The sequence below is a fragment of the Convolutriloba macropyga genome, chromosome 7 (genome assembly GCF_964194025.1).
Source record: "Convolutriloba macropyga chromosome 7, txConMacr16.3, whole genome shotgun sequence".
In the NCBI taxonomy this organism is placed as follows: Eukaryota; Metazoa; Xenacoelomorpha; order Acoela; family Convolutidae; genus Convolutriloba; species Convolutriloba macropyga.
In genome coordinates, this window is record NC_134474.1 from 34645315 (window position 1) to 34662998 (window position 17684).

Genomic DNA, 17684 nt, shown 5'->3' on the forward strand with positions numbered 1-17684 from the left:
TATTTACATTGGTTTTTGACTAAATTTATCTATATTCTACAAAATGAATTAAAATAACAGCAAAGTTTGAAAATAATTAGAGCCCAAAATTACATTGAAAACATTTTTTTTATCTTATAACAGCACCAGCAACCAATTTATAATCTTCTTTCGGAAAGTTTTAAAATTTCTCTGTTTTTTTCCATTTCTAAACACGGATTTTCTGCATGAAGACTATATGTTCCATACTTGAGGTTTTGAGGTTGCAAATTTTCATATAAAAGGCACTAAATTTTTCGAAAATGTGAAAATTTTAAGTGTGATTGGGTTTTTTGTTGCTAATTGCTGTCACAAAAATTTCTGCGTGTTTAGATACTGTTCTAACTTACTGATATAGGTAGCTTCAATTGTCATTGGTTTTCAAGCTCTCAAAATGCCTCGAGTATTTACAAAATTTTTGCGCTGTGCCAGAACACACATCGAGATGTTGTATTACCGGTGAATCTCTTTTAATGCTCTGAACACTTAGTGGTTACGTTTGCACTTGGAACTTTCCCGCAGAAACTAACGCTTCAGGTATAATTAGAGCTCATTTTTTTATTTTCATGGGTTTTGCTCTCCCTTGTTCTTCAATTTTCCACCGGGATTTATCAAAACATCTCGTTCACAGATTTTCCAGAATCACGACCAACAAAACAACCATGAACAGGAAGTCCAATCACAATTTCACTTCAAAGTTATTACACTTTAACTGACCATAAGTTACGGCCAGTCTCAAAAGAGCATTCATATTTGAGCTGGGAATTTGCAGATCCTCGCTAGTGCAGTCTTTTTTTAAGATCAGTTTCAATCTTCTTCGGACTATTTGTGTACATTGTAATAAAAAGGCCTGTAATTTGGGGTAATGGTTTTAACATTGAGGTATATCATTAGCTCAATTCCTCCAAAGAGATAGATTCTACAGCGGCTCTGGCTTCATTCAAGTAAGTCCTAAAAAAGACAGCTGGTAAATTTTGGAAAGAAGCAGATGAAAATTTTTTAGACTCATCTAACTGCTATGAGTTATTGACAGAACTAGCCGAATCGTAGTACAGTTTTTAAGTATTTTAGCATATCCATGATTTATAACTGGTTGCAGTCCAGCTATCTTTGGGTTCTGCTAATTTATTTTACTTTTTGTTCCTGCTTTTTTGTACTTTTTTCTATCAGCTGCTTCTTACTGCTATTGACTGCTGTCTCTTTATTCACAGTTAGATCAATTTCACCACTACAAGCTGCCTCTGAAAGATTGGATTGTAAATCAGGAAATTTACTCTTTTTAATTCTATGACTTCACTGTTTTTATAGACGTCTTCAATGTCCCCTCTATGTCTTAGAAGCTGTTTTCCGGCACAATGCTAGCTAGTTTGTTATTGTTGTCTATCCTTTGGGTTAATTGTTCCATAATGTGTCTTTGTATTGACGAACTTATAAAAACAGTTGCTTGATGGAGACATATAACTTCTTGAACTCTGCACCTGGCAATTTGGACACAATAATTGTTGTGGGCCATTGTTTTTACTCTACGAATTTTAAAGAGGTATTGAATCTTATTGAAATGATAATGCAGACGAAGAAGCAGACATTTTTTTATCAAGCATTGTAAACAATAAAAGATGAAGCTGTCGAAGCTAAATCGTACCATACCAAAAACAAAAACAAAACTAGGTTATAAAAACATTCAAGTTTTTCAGAATACACCAGTCGAAACTCTCGCCACAAAAAAGTCAGTAATTTTTCTACACAAAATCTGATAATGCTAGAAGTTTCTTAGACAATTTTTGAACACACTGTTGCTATTTTTGATTTTTCTGATATTTTTCTACTAATTTTGTGTCCTGGGATTGTTTCTTAGATCCCTGTGTTTCCCTCCCCCAGTACCTTATAACCTTATACTCACTCAATTATAGAGCACGTTCCATTACATAAGAAATCAGAATGTAAAACATTGGCAAGTGTGTCTGGGGGTGCAAATAATATACGCCCTCAAAACGGGGGGCACAAATGGAAAAGATTCTTTAACTGATGTTCTTTGAAACAGTTGACGAGCTTATGTATTTGTAATAGCTCTTAAACGAAGTTTGTAGCAATTATATTAGTCCTGTTGGTCTATTTTATAAAAGTTTTCAATGGAGGCCCAGAGCCCTTTTAAGTCGTCCCTCAAGAGCTTTGTTTGTTGAAGCTACTGGAAAGGCTGCAGATTAGGGTTAAGAATTTCTTTTTTCGGAATTTTTGAGCCCATGTTTTCGCATTTTTTTGTTATTTGTCTAAATTTTTTTATAGCAGTCTACAAGTGAGGCTGCTGAGAGTTAGTTAAAGATAATCGTAATACATAAGCACTTTTTGTGACCATGTTAAGAGCCACACGTTTCGGTAATTTCAACAAAAACACACATATTTTGGCAAATTTTCAAAATTTTTTATTTTGGAAACTTTTGTCATTTTTTTTAGTTTTGACAGCCCAAAGCTGGAGGGAACTTCCTCTAGGACTTGATAATAAGTTATTACACAGTGTCTACTGGTAATGGAATGAGTTTAAACGTAGCAAATTTCTCACTTTTTTTGACAATTTATTGTCATTATTCAAGTTTATTTAGACCCAGAAGCCAAAGACCTCATTAAAATTCAATAATAAGTCACTGAAAAAATTTTACTGGCCATAGAATATCATTCAACGTCTTAGTGTCACAAATTTTGGCAATCCTATTTTATAAAACTTCAAAACCTATAAAACTTTATAAAAAAATATGTTTTCCATGTCTTGGAGTTTTTCTCAACTTTTAGATTTCTCCATCCTTAAGAGCCAAAGAACGTCCTCTATGAATTGAAAACACGTTGCTGCATAGTTTCTGGATAAAATGGAATTTTTCACCAGATTTTAAAATCACAAATTTAACAAATTTGAAAAAAATTTGCAAATATTCAAGTTTTATATTATTCTTTTTTTTTCCGCATCAAGGATCCAATACCCTCCGCGATTTGATAGAAAATGGCAGCAAAATTTTCAGAGTTGAAGGAATGGTTTTCCAAATTTTAATGACCCCAGTTTGAACAATTTGTTGACAAAATTTATTTTTTTTCAAATTTTTCAACTTTTACAAAACTTTTCTTCAATTCCTCATTTTTTTTTCATTTTTCATTTTTCGGTTACTGCATAGTTTTTATCATGTTTTTCAAGAATTTGTGTTCACGAATTTAGGCAATTTGTTTTTATTCAGACGCAACCTATTCAGATAGAAACTTATTCAGACTCACTTAACTGCTACGGAGTATTGACAGAACAGGCCAAATCATAGTACAGTTTTCGATTACTTTAGCATGTCCAAAAGTTATGCCTGATTGCCTTTAGGTCCTGCTATGTTATTTCTCTTTTCTGTCTCTGTTTCATCAGCTGCTGGTTACCGCTATTGACTGCTGTCTCCGCTTTCACAGTACCATAATACAATATTTTTCCAATTCTTCGAAATTTTCTCAACTTTTAGGTTTCTTCGAGCTTAAGGGTCGAAGAAATTCTTCTATGATTTGATAATACGTTACCGCAGAATACCTCTGTTGCAGTGTTAATGGGATGGTTATAAATATTTTATTGACTCAAGTTTGAACAATTTGTTGACAAAAATTGTTTTTTTTTTTAAATTTTTAAAATTTCATTAAACTTTTCTGCAATTCCCTTATTTATTTTCATTTTCAGGATTTTTTAGACCTGAAAACCAAAGTGCTTTCTCTGTGGTTTGATAATAGGTCACTTCATAGTTTTTAGTTGAAATTGAAGGTTTTTCAAAACTTTAATATCAAGATTTTAGGCAATTTCTTCTTTTTCAGACTCAACTTATTAATACAGAAATTTATACAGACTCACTTAACTGCTACGGGGCATCAACAGAGCAGGCCGAAACATAGTACAGTTTTTATATACTTTAGCATGTCCATGCGTTTTGCCTGGTTGCATTCCAGTTGTCTTTAGGCTCCGCTAATTTATTTCAATTTTCTATCCCTCTTTCATCAGCTGCGGCTTACTGCTACTGACTGCTGTCTTTGTATTTATAGTTAGACTGTCATTTTTACTACTACAAGCAAGCTGCTTGGGAAAGATTGCATTGTAAGTCAGAAACTCTACTGCTAGTACTCCTATGTAATCTTTCATCGTAATTAGGAGACTTCACTGTTCTTTATAGACGTCTTCATTGTCCCCTCTATGTCTAAGAAACTATTTTTCGGCACAATGCAAGCTAGTTTGTTATTGTTGTCTGGCTTTAGGTTTACTGGTTCCGTGACTTGCCCTTGTATTGGTGGACTTAAAAAAGGGCATTTTGACCGGGCATTTTGAACAAAAAATTGTTGTGGAGACGTGTCTTTAGCAGACATTTTTTTTGTGAAATGATAAATAATTTTTTTGAAATGATTATTCGGAAGAAGGAGAAGACCTTTTTCTAAGCATTTTACACAATAAAAGATGAATATTTCCACGCAAAAAAAACCAAAAAAAATTAAAACTGAAAACAAATTTACGGTTTAAAAACATTCAATTTTTTCACAGAGATTAAACCAATCAAAAATCACGCCATAAATAAACATTCAGAAAATTTTCTCACTAAAAAAAACTTGATATTGTTAGATTTTTAAACAAATTTTTGAGCACCGTGTTGCTGTTTTTGATTTCTCTGATACGCTTTAGAGCTAAATTTTTCTCTTATAAATTAGCATGGAAAATAGAGTTTTCTAAAGAATAGGTTAACAACAATGCCATCAATTATTATTTTAAATTTTTTTTTCATTGGACTGATTGATTTCTTCGTTTTCTACTACCATTGTGTCCTGGTATTTTTTCTGATATCCATAGGTTTTCCTCCCCCAAGTACCTCATGCTCCCTCAATTATAGAGCACCTTCCATTTCAGAGTAAATCACTATTTAAAAAATTGAAGATTGTTTCTTGGGGTGCAGAACATATGTGCCCTCTAAACTGGGGGCACAAACAGAAAAGATTCTTTAATTGATGTTGGATGAAGCAGTTGACGAGCTTATGTAATTTGAATAGCTCTTAACCGATGTTTGTAGCAATTATATTAGTCCTGTTGGTCTATTTTTACAAAGTTTTTAATGGAAGCCCAGAGCTGTTTTAAGTAGTACCCCCAAAGCTTTGATTGTTGAAGCTATTAGAAAAGCCGTTGTTTAAGATTAAAGTTTCTGTTTTAGGAGTTTTTGAGCCCAAATTTGCATTTATTGCGTTTTTTCTTCCTTTTTGAAAAATTTTGCTGAATCAGACTAAAATTGAGCTAGTTGAAGTTAATGAAGGTGTTTTGCAAAAAATGAGCACAGTTTGAGGATATGTTACTGAATAGTGTATGGTGGTAATGGAATGGTTTTCAACGTTTTAACATCACGAAATTTAGATTTTTTAGACAAAATTTGTATTTTTTTCAGTTTTTTGAATTTATTGTCATTATTGAAGTTTTTTAAACCAAGGTGCCAGAGACCCCCTTAATATTTAATTTTAGGGTACTGGAATTTTTCTTTGCCACAGAATAGTTTTCAACGTTTTAATTTCACAAATTTTGCCAATTACATTTCATAAGGCTTTAAAACTTATAAAAGTTTATAAAACAGTTTTTTTTCCATTTTTTTGGGATTTTTCTCATATTTTAGTTTTCCAGTCCTAAGAGCCAAGGAGCTTCCTCTATTGTTTGATATTACGTTATAGCATAGTTTCTAGATGATATGGAATAATCTCAAATATTTTAATACCACAATTTTAGGCAATTTTTAAAATGTTTGCAATTTTTTCAAGTTTTTTATTTATTTTTGTTGCATCAGGGCGTTCAATACCTTTACCATGAGTTGATATTTGGAAGCAAACTGCTGCCTATTTTGCAGAGTTCATGGAAAGGTTATCATTTAATCAATATTTTAATGACTCCAGTTTTAGCAATTTTTTGAAAAAATAAAAATTTTCAAATTTTCGGAAAACTATTATCATGCTCCAAGTTCATGTATCTTCGTGAGCTAGTGAAACTATTTAAGGTTTGAAATAAAGATTCTGGATCCCCTATTTAGACAAAAAAAGATTCGAAGATGTTAATGTCACTACTTTTAGCAAGATATTGTTAAATTTTGCAATTGTTTTTTATTAAAACTTTTGAAAATTTTGTCCTTCTTTTTTAGAGTTTAGCTATCAATACTGGCCCAAAAATGTTTTTGAGTCTTGCAGTTGGGTTACATGACAGAAATCCACAGACAAAAAACTGCTGTTGAACCTTTCTTTACTGCAAAATCTGAAAAACATTTCTTTTAAATACTGAAGTTTTCAATTTTTTTTCTTTGTGACTTCATTTCTAAGAAGGCTAGAAAACTAGAAGTTGAAGAGTCAAAACTCATCATGACAAATATTTCCAGCCCTCATTCGCTCGGTAGGGAATTCTTTCCTGCTCTTTCTCTCTGTCTCTCTATCTCTCTCTCTCTCTCTCTCTCTCTCTCTCTCTCTTTCTCTCTCTGTCTCTTTCCTTAACTCATTTTGTTGATGCCTTATATTAGCTGCTGTTATGTGGCGTGATGTCATCATCTATCAGTTTCATTAACGCTGAATTGTAATAGATACGTTTTTATCATATAACAATTGACAAACACTCTTTACGAAATCATTGTTAATTGTTCTCAAACGTATTAGCAAATATATTAATCCCGTTTGTCGTTTTATGCAATTTTTCGATTGATCGGATAATTGTCTGGCCCATTTGACTTTTTGTCCTGAGAAATGGGATGAAGAGGTAGCGCCCAGTGGTAATAAAGTTCTCTTAGAGTCTTTGAGTTGACTAATCTCCAAGTACACGATTAACAGAAATTTTTTCGGAGATTTATACTTATGATGTGAAGGGAGGTTCATTAAATTGAACCCCTTTCCCCACCCACCACCACCACCTCATTCTTCCGAAGAACAACCCCTTCACGTGGTTCAGAGAGTAAGGGCCACATGCAGCCATGGTTCTTTCTCCCACCGTTGTCCCCCCAACCCCCGCTGCGGTGAGTGTGTGAGTGTGGTTTAGGCACGCAGAGTTTTTCTGGCGAGCGCCACTGCCTCATCGGGTTCCTCAGTGAGCAGTTTCGGTCGTGGTTCCGTGAAGCCAAAGATTTCTTGGTAATCTTTGGATGTGTCCGGGCAGTCTAGTTAATGATCTATTATGTGTGGCTCTTGGGTACACAAGGGCCACCTCGGGTTGACCGTGGGTGCCATTAGATTCGCGTAGGTTTTCGGAAGTTTGAAGTGTCCACTGCGTAGTTGCTCTAGGAGGATAACGTCTTTTTTGCGTTTGATAGTTTTTGCTTCTGACTTGACTTTGTACCCTTTGTAGGTCCTCATAGCACGATGGTGGGACGGCTCGTAGTCTCGGAATGCAACTTAGAGCAGCACAAAGTGCTATCGGTTCTGGCTCTGTTTCTGCGGCGTTTGCTGCTTTCCGAGACGTTGAGTCAGCAAAATCATTTCCGGAGACATCTGAGTGTCCCAGAAACCATTGGATTGTGACCTTCATTCTGAGACTGTCTGGGTAGGCTCGGATGGCGGAGGGGCTTCCGCTCCTCGTGTTAAGTGTGGTGCAGAGAGACTGGCTGTCCGTTCAGATTTTGGCTTGTGTCTTTGGGTGTTGGTGTCACAGTAGCCACAAGACGGAGGCAAGCACTGTTGTTTTTTCTTTGTTCTTCCTCTCTTGCTGATCTTCGTTGTCACTTCTGGCTTGCTTTGGTCGGCCGTTGTCACAACAACTGCGTATCCACTTTTCTGGATGCCGTTAGACGCTGAGCCGTCTCTGTACAGGTAGACGTCACCTACCAAAATCTTCGTGGTTTCCAGTGCAGTTTCTTTTGGGCAATTGGTTCGTCTGCTTTCAATGGTGTCCGACACGGTCGAATTTGCTGATCTTTTGACATCCCACGGGTGTTGCTCTCGTTCGAGCTACGGTTTGTTTTGTTTCCGGGGCTCATAAGGGAGATCCAGCAGCAGTTCTTGTGTCGTGGAATTCCAGCTTCGGCGTTTGAGTCTTTTGTTAAGGGACGATTGTGCGCTTTTATTCTTGGATGATGGCGGAAGGCTGGGAGGCGGAAGGCTTTCTACTAAGATGCGGCACTCAGCCTTTTGTTGTGAGTACCGTAGCCAAGAATTCCGGATTCCCAGTGAAAGACCTCCAGCGGGGTAGACCAGTATTGTCCAGTGATTGCACGGAGGGCTTGGTTCTGAGCTCTAACCATTTTGTCCATGTTTGTTGAGCTCAGGTTTTGATGTCATCCGGGTGCTGCATAATCCATTACACTGCGCTGCGTAGAGTGGTAAACTCTGCGAATGGTCTTGTGCTATCCCCAATCCCTGGTGACCATGGCGAGGAGGAGCGATGTTCTGTTTTTGACCCTCACAGTAACAATTTCCACGTGTGCGTTAAAAGCCAAAGTCCTGTCAGGTCGTTAGGAACTTAGGGGTTGCATTGAAGAGCATTTGTTTTTTGTCGATGCAGAGCTGGGGTTTCCGTGAGGCGTCAGCGGAAGCTGCGCAGGAGCATGCTGCTTTGCACTTCTGTGCGTTGAGAGTGAGCTTTTTTCTCTGCTCCAATCGACAACCGGGTTAACAGCAACCTGGATTGTTTTCGGTGGCTTTCCCTTCGTCATATCTGGTCGACCATTCGTAGAGATTGTCCTTGAAGAACGCGTGGTTTTTCTTAGGTCTTGAGGAGATTGGTTGAATGATCAGCAGCAACAGAAAGAGGTTCTTGCGGAAATTTTTGTTGGAGCTTATTGGTACTGCTGAAAGTTGCGCCGTAGAGACATCTTGCTTTCCTGTTGGTAAGGGATGCGCCGATCCAAGTGATGTATTTGGCTGGGACAGTTTTGTCCATGAGGGTGATAGGAAGTTTTTCTCTCCACACGCGGTCGAAGATTTTGCTGTAGTCGAAGAGGCCCATTACCAACTTTCCGGAATTTCTTCGCTTGGAACGCATCGTCGATGACCTGCGTGAGTCGGACAATGAGATTTTCCTAGCGTTTCCTCTTTCTTCCTCCGCATTGGCTGTTGCATAAGGGTCTTCGGGTTCCAATCGAGTGCACAAACCTGGAGGATATCATAAGTTCCATTAATTTCAAACGACATGAAGTCAGGCTGATTGGCTTGTACGAGGCGATTGAGGCAGTGCTTTTCCGGTCTTGATCAGGGGATTATCATTGCATTTCTCTAATCCTGTGGGACTTCTTCTGCGCGTTCCAGGATTCATTGCAGAGTACAAAGAGGGTGCGCTTTGTGTTTTGTCGGAAGGCTTCGTTGAACGCAGGCGTTTTCTGGTCTGGTCCGGCCGCTGCACGACCCAGCGTGCTGGCGATAGTTTTTCTTGATTGGGCATGGTAAAGTCTTGGGCGCTTGTTTCATCGGCAGAAGGGATGGACTTTCTGCGGCAAAATTTTCGGTTTTTGTCTCTTTCTTCCTTTGAGAACCTGAGCCAGCATTGCTTTGCGTAGTACTGCATGAAGGCGTTCGCTATACTGAGGCTGCTGAGGATTGATTTCTTCAACAGTCGAAGGGCTTCGTTCGGTTGGCTGGAGAGTCCGAGTCTCAATTGGAGTGAAGGATTTTCCAGAGTTTCCGGGTGTTGTTTCAATGTTCTACTTTTTCTATGAACTCCACCCATTGGCTTTCTGGGGTAGAAGTTATCTTTTCCCTGGCATTATGGCAGGTTTTGATCCACTTGTGCTTTTTTTGGCTGAGGTTGCGGTACAAGCGGTTATTCTTTTTTTTCAGAGTCCTAATCTCTAGCGTGAAGTAGCAGCGAGTGGTGCCTTGTCGTATTGTGGAGTTCAGTTTGTCTTCCACATCGGCTACGAACTCCTTAAGATCAGGTTTTGGGCTTCCAGCGTTGCCGCCGCGCGAATTTTTTGAGCCTTTAAGTGCTGCAGTTTATAGTGAGAAGAATTGGTAGGGGGTTTGACACGCCAATGTCCTTCAGTGTTTGCCACTTCAGTTTGTACAAAGGTTGGTGCGAGGAAAATGTCTGGGCTGTTCGGGTTACCAGTTGAGCGGTTATGTCTCGTCGAGGATCCTGTGCTCAGGTATTCTAGGTTTGCGTCGTTCATCCATTCTTCGATTCTTGCTCTGCGGCTGTCTGTCGGCTGGTCACGGTCCCATAATTTGGAGTGGCATTGAGGCCTCCTGCAATGAAGCAGTCTTTGCCAATGGGGATGTGGTCTATTACATCAAATTGTGGCTGGCAAGAAAGGAACATCTAGCTGGCTTAACGGGCTTCTGTTATCAGAACATGGTTTGGACCTCACAAAGAGTTCCGTGATGGAATTGCACTTCGTTACAACTGGGAAGCGAAGAACACGCCAACCATATGCCCATGGGGGAAAGAATTTAGCCTCAACCATGCCCTACGTTACGCCAAAGGCGGGTATACGCACCTATGACACAAGGAAATCAGAGACGTGTTTGCAAAACTGCTGGATGACGTTTGCCACGGTGTCCAGATAGAGCCAAAACGTCAGTCGCTGGATGGAGAAATTTTCTCGAGTAATTCCACCACTACTGATGATGACGCTCGACTGGATATCAAGGCAAACGGTCTCTGGGCTCCCGCTTTAATCGCTCTTTCTTCGATGTAAAAATTTTCAACCCTACTGCGAAGAGCTGCGCTAAGACCATAAAAGATGCATACAAATATCATGAGAGCATCAAGCGAAATAATTACGAAGAGCGAATCCGCGAAACCGAACAGCAGCTTCAGCGCACTGTTTTTTTGCTTGCTCAGGTGGTGCTGGGTCTTCAGCATCGCCGTTATGAAACAACTGGCAACCAATACCAGCGAAAAACGCAGAGAGACGTACGCCGACACTATAAGCTACATCCGAACGAAAATCAGCCTCGCACTTCAGAGGAGCTGTGTTCTCTGCTTGAGGGGATGTCGCGCCCTCAAGCCTCGTGTTCTCAGTGAAACTTCGATTAGCGCCGTCGTGGAGGAGAGAAGGCTGCACTGAGTGTTTGGTTGCTTAACTTTATTCACTTATTCCTTCATTCCATTTTTATGTTAATCCTTCCATACCAGTTCCCTATGTGTGCTATATATATATATAGGGTGCTTTCCTCTCCACTTATTAGTTATTTTTGTGACTGGGTCGTCTTTACACTATCTGGAGGGGAACAGCTTGGAGTGCAGCATCCGGCTAAGCGCTACTCATTATCCCCTATTTTCTGACCTACATCCATTGTTGCCGGGGATGGTGTACACGGCCCTTTTTAATTTAGTTATTAGTGCATTGCGACCAAAGCCAATTATTTTAGGGGGTCGTTCCTATTATAGCCACCGCCGCCAGCGTAGTGGTAAGATAACCCATAGCCTCTCCCCAACATGGTATTTATAACATAATGGGGGAGGGGGGCATAATGGGAAATTCCTATTTTTAATTTGTCTATTAGGATATCATTACATATGGAATCGAACGCCTTGGAGAGTTCATTTAATTGTAAATCATTTTGTGCTCCATAAAGATGTATCTATGTTTATTTTACTCAATGATACAAGTAATTAGTTGAGAAAAGTTCGTACTTAATTGATTTTTTGAATCACTTTCTTAGTACAGTTTTTTATTGAAATGTATATACGGTTAGGTGATGGCAGTCTCTCAACAGTATCTCAATGCTGCGTACAAAAGTTGAAATGATAATGAGGCGCCACGTATTTGTTAGTCTTCCATATATTTAGGCAGAACTCATGCTTTATTCAATCTAATGTGGGGGTAAATTTGAGTCCTGAGACGAATCAAGTTGTCAAACGTCAATCAAAGACAGCTCTGGACTTTAAAGATTTCAGTACATTCTTTATTACTTAAGGAACCGAGAGCAATAGCAATATGAGAAAAATCGCTCTGCTCATGAACTTGGATTACATCCTATAAATGCACGCTATGTTATATTTATGGTGAACATTTCCCAAACATATATTGAGAGGACCATAAAGCTTTCTTTTTTATCATTACGTAATTGTTGAGATGATATGGCTACTTGACGAGCTATTGTTTTATTCGATTGTTGTCACTTTTGAAAGCCAAGATTTGTTTCAGTTTCCCCTCCCCCAACTACCGTAGACATCACGGTAAAAGGGCTTCATTCTTCGCGAGGGAATTTGGAAAACTGACCGCCAGCGGAAAAATATATATTTTGAAGCTACAATTGCTTTTTCAATAAACTGCTATGATTAACGAACAGTTACTTTCCATTTGCAATCTGAAGTAGCATAGACATTACTTTAGCCTTTAGAAATATTTTACTGAGGGCTTCTGTTAAATCTCTCCTGTTCATTTTAAACGAACATGACAGTTTAAACAAGATATGCCATCAAAGCGATTCTTATTCTCTTCATTGCTTCTCGCCTATTGTAAGCGAAATGTGAAATTAAGCGTTCTTCTGGTAAATAACCAACTAAGTTTGCCCAAATGATTAGAGGAATTTACCTTGAAACACTTTTGGTAAGTGAACATTTTGTTTTTATTAATTTGTTTTTTTTTGTACAATTTCAGCTGATGCAAGGCTCTGACCGTTTAAAAAGAGTTCCATGGAATGACTACTTAATCAAGCCCCTTCATAAAGTTATTTTTTAATTCAATCACCTCTGACGACGTTGAGCTCGTGTGACATTGTTATTTAGGTATGTGGACAATTGTCTCTGATGGTTACAGGAGAATTGAATATAGATCAGATCAAAGGTAAAATTTTTATTTGGGCTACTATCGGATAATGAATAGACCATGCTAGTGGTCAATATCCATTGGTCCGAATGTTTGTCAAAATTGAAGGGTTTCGATCAAGTACGCGAAACTCACGGTCATTGATGAGGACTCCTCCAGCGCCTGCTGATTGTGTAATTATTGACTAAAAGCTGCGATAGCTGAGCGGAGCTATTATTGTCCTTCCCTTGGATTTTTACAATTCAAAGTATTAAAAGTGTTTTGGTGCTCCGCCTTTTTTTGAAGATCTGTTAACAGATTTTTGAACTTTTTGTTGGCAAATATGATTTTAGACACTATCAAGTAGTGACAAGAGCAAAAATCGAGTTTTTTCAAATCGTGATGTAATATATGTGTTCTCTCCCTCAATTTATTATGTAAAGTCGTTCTTTTCTAAGGTTTGAGCGGGTGTTGTTATAACTTCGGAGCGCGTTCGGACAGCTTTATTCTCGATCTATTTAAAAGACGAACTGATTTCAATATGTATTTCTCCTCTCTCTGATTATAATAGCAAATTAGCTTACAATTGGCATTATAGATACTCATTGAAACAACTGTTTACATATTCAAAAGTTATTATTGTAGTTTAATTACCATAAAGGTTAAATATGTTGGTATCAAAACGGCATTGAATAGATATAAGTTTAAGCACTTTCGTTATTCAATTCATAAGGGCGTATGTTTGATATTAAATTGCAAGGTTACAACAATCTGGTTAATAGAGGTTAAATAGTATAGCATTATAAATGTGAAATGTTTATGCAGGTACATTACACGTGACCTTTTTTGAAGCTCCAAAGTGGAATCAGAACACAGCGTTTGAACCAAATTTCTGTTTTTGATTTTTCTCGCGCGTCATTTTCACTTCTGTTTTCACTGTTTCTTTTCATTGTTGGCACGAATGCTTTCTCAAAGTAATATTTGTCTGATTGAACAGAGTGAATTCAGGTTCGGCCCCTAAGTTTTATTTTTTTTACTTGTTGCTGAGGCTAAATAATGACATCTTATTCAGTTGCTAATGAGTCAAAGGTGAGTCATTTTTGGTTTCAATTTGTACTTTTTTTTATTACTTTCACATTCTCCGTATTTGTCAGTAATTACGAAAAATTTTTTATGGGCCTTTCATCCTTTGTAAATTTAATTTTCAAGATTATGTTACGACCAAATATACGACTTCATGCTCACTTTGGTTCTCAAGTATGGACGCCTCTACGCGGCAGAACTACGAGCGGGCAACCGTTCCCAGGTTCCATACACACTGTCCACAGACTGCGTGAAACGGCTTTTTGCGGCGGGATAAGGCAAGCCCAGTTGGTCTGGTCCCTAGTATGCATTTTACTGGAAAACACATATCCGCCCTGCTTCTCCTCATCCTTGGCGGCATTGAAACAAACCCCGACCTAACGCCCTGTGCTAATTGTCACCGTAGCAACTAGAATCAATACGACGTCTGGTGGGGCCGCGGAGGATAGGTACACCTGAATTGCACAGACTTAGTCCATAGAGCAATGGAACAACAATTTCGACTGTAAGCGCTGCTTTTGGTGCAAGCCAATAGAAGCAATTACAAGACAAAGTTTCCCCACTCATGACCACACAAACCTCAATATTCTTGAATTGAATTGTAAAGGTCTCAAACAGAAACTAGACAACATCATAGACTAGATACAGAAAAATAACATCCAAATAGCTGCCATCCAGGAGACCAATCTCAAGGAAAAGTGCACCCTCAAAAGACCACCTGCTCCTGCAGAATCCAAGAAAATAGGCCCAAAGAAAGAGGCAAAGGTGAAGGTGTAGCTTTTATCATTAAGGACACGATTCTGTTTCAAGAACGTAAACTCAAGACTTCTGACCAACACCTAGAAGTCCAAGTCAAAGAAGTCACTGAAGGTGATAATAACAGCAAACTAGTGATCACGTACATTCCACCTTCGTTTAGTTGTGATGCAGGATACAAGACATCGATCAGTGAACTACGTCAGTTAGAAGACTGCATTATTGTTGGTGATTTCAGTGTTCATAGCCCTCTCTAGTACTCGAAATTACTGGAAGACTCAAGAGGAAACAATATTGCAAGTGAAAGAGACCTCTCTATTCATGAAGTGCTCAACAAAAAAAGCCAGAACAAGAGTAACTGATTCTTGTAAAAGCTCCCAGGACATCAGTCTTGCCAGCTCAGGCCTAGAAATGAACATCGACTGGCGCACGGAGTAAGCGTTAGGCTCGGACCATTTTCCAATAGTTCTATCCATCGCCTGCGAGCAAACTGAAGAAACAACAAAGGCCATCGAATGTCTACCACGCGGAAAGACCTTAAAGAAAGCCATAAATGCAGTGGCTGGCAAACATATCCCACAAGGAAGAATATCCCACATATCCCAAAAAGGGGTTGCCATTTTTCCAAGCGAAGCAGTAAAGCTTTCTGAAAAGAGATGTAATTCAAAGAAAACATCATGGGAACCCCAAAATAACGCAAGTAAACCTTGAAATAAACAAACGTGTTCGCAGTCAAAAGCGCAAAAAGGGGATCGAGTTTATACAAACAATCACTCGCAGAGGTAACTGCTATAAACTATGGTGCACAGTAAATGTACGTTCGTCAAGTAACGCTAAACCCACTGCAAACAGGCATATACTTTGATGCTAAGAAAATCACTCCTCACCATGATCCAAGGAAATGCGCCAACAAGTTAAACCATGAATACATTCCTCACCCCAAGAAAAATGAAAAACAAAAGAAATACGCAAAGAATAAGAAAACTTGAAATAGAGGGCATAATGTTAGATTTTAACAGTGAAAGAAGCTATTGGAGACAATAAGAAAATTAGGGCGCTGGGACCAGATGGAATAGCGCCAATCCACTTAGACCACCTAGGCCCCATAGCACTGAGATAGAAGCAAATACAAGGCAAAGACAATAGAAGCAAATACAAGGCAAAGTTTCCCCACTCACGACAACGCACACCTGAAGATTCTTCAACTGAATTGTAATTGTCATTGACCGGATGCAGAGAAATAACATCCAAATAGCTGCCATCCAGCAGACCAACCTCAATGAAAAATCCACCCTCAAAAGCCCACCTGGCTACTGTAGAATCCAAGGAAATAGGCCGAAAGAAAGAGGCAAAGGCAGAGGGGATAGTTTTTATCATTAAGCACACAATTATGTTTCAAGAACTTAAATTCAAGACTTATGACCAACACCTAGAAATCCAAGTCATAGAACTCACTGCAGGTGGTAATAACATGAAACTAGTGAACACATACCTTCCACCTTCGTCTAGCTGTGATGCAGGATACAAGACATCAATCAATGAACTACTTGAGTTAGAAGACTGCGTTATTGTTGGTGATTTCAATGCTCATAGCCTTCTATGGCAGTCGAAATCACCGAAAGACACAAGAAGAAACAATACTGGAAGTGAGAGAGACCTCTAATCGTGTAGTGCTCAACAAAAAAGCCAGCACAAGAGTAACTGATTCTTGTAGTTCCCCGGACATCAGTCTCGCCAGCTCAAGCTTTGCAACGAACATCGACTGGCGGACGGACTACGCATTAGGCTCAGTCCATTTACCAATAATTCTAACAATCACCTGCAACCTCATCACACACATCACAAAGAACTTTCATCAACTTCCGCAAAGCTGACCGGGCAAGTTTTAAAGACGACATTGAATTGAAACTGAAGAAACAGCAAAGTCCAACAAATGTCTACCGCGCGGAAAAGACCTTATTGAAAGCCATAAATGCAGCGGCTGGCACGCATATTCCAAAAGGAAGAAATTAAAAAGTGGTTGCCAATTTTCTCAGCGAAGCAGTAAAGCTTTCTGAAAAGAGAGATAAAATTCAAAAACATCCTGGGGACACCAAGAAAAAGCAACTAAACCATTAATTAAACAAACTTGTCTGAAGTCAAAAGCGCAAAAAGTGGATCGATCTTGCACAAACACTCACTCACAGAGGTGACGACTCTGGAGCACAGTAAAAAGACTTTCGTCGAATAACGCTAAAGCACCTGCAAACAGCCATATACTTTGACGCTAAGAAAACCACTTCTTGCCCCGATCCAAGGAAATGCGCCAACAAGTTTAACCAACAACACACTCCACACCGCAATTAAAACGGAAAACAGAAAAGCAATACACTATGAATAATAAGAAAATTGGAAATAGAGGGCAGTTTGTTTAATTGTAACACAGTGAAAGAAGCTATGAGCCAATGAGAAAAGTAAGACTCTGGGCCCAGATAGAATAGAAGCGAATACAAGGCAAAGACAATAGAAGCAAATACAAGGCAAAGTATCCCCACTCACGACAACACACATCTCAAGAATCTTCAATTGAATTGTAATTGTCATTGACTGGATTCAGAGAAATAGCATTCAAATAGTTGTCATCCAGCAGACCAACCTCAATGAAAAATGCACCCTCAAAAAACCAACTGGCTACTGTAGAATCCAAGGAAATAGGCCGAAAGAAAGAGGCAAAGGCGGAGGGGATAGTTTTTATCATTAAGCACACAATTATGTTTCAAGAACTTAAACTCAAGTCTTATGACCAACACCTAGAAATCCAAGTCATAGAACTCACTGCAGGTGGTAATAACATGAAACTAGTGAACACATACCTTCCACCTTCGTCTAGCTGTGATGCAGGATACAAGACATCAATCAATGAACTACTTGAGTTAGAAGACTGCATTATTGTTGGTGATTTCAATGCTCATAGCCTTCTATGGCAGTCGAAATCACCGAAAGACACAAGAAGAAACAATACTGGAGGTGAGAGAGACCTCTAATCGTGTAGTGCTCGACAAAAAAGCCAGCACAAGAGTAACTGATTCTTGTAGTTCCCCGGACATCATTCTCGCCAGCTCGAGCTTTGCAACGAACATCGACTGGCGGACGGACTACGCA

At 38.9% G+C, this 17684-nt stretch overlaps 1 protein-coding gene across 3 annotated transcripts in view; it reads left to right on the plus strand.

Annotated features, from left to right (window-relative positions):
• Nucleotides 1–12376: 12376 nt before the first annotated feature.
• LOC142342809 (uncharacterized) overlaps nucleotides 12377–17684 on the plus strand; it is a 110820-nt gene continuing 105512 nt past the window's right edge. For all 3 annotated transcript variants that reach the window (XM_075394389.1, XM_075394390.1, XM_075394391.1), the window contains exons 1-2: nucleotides 12377–12506; nucleotides 12686–12743. In XM_075394389.1, the coding sequence (XP_075250504.1) occupies nucleotides 12474–12506; nucleotides 12686–12743 (91 nt within the window). In that variant the 5' untranslated portion in view covers nucleotides 12377–12473. The remainder of the gene's footprint in view (nucleotides 12507–12685; nucleotides 12744–17684) is intronic.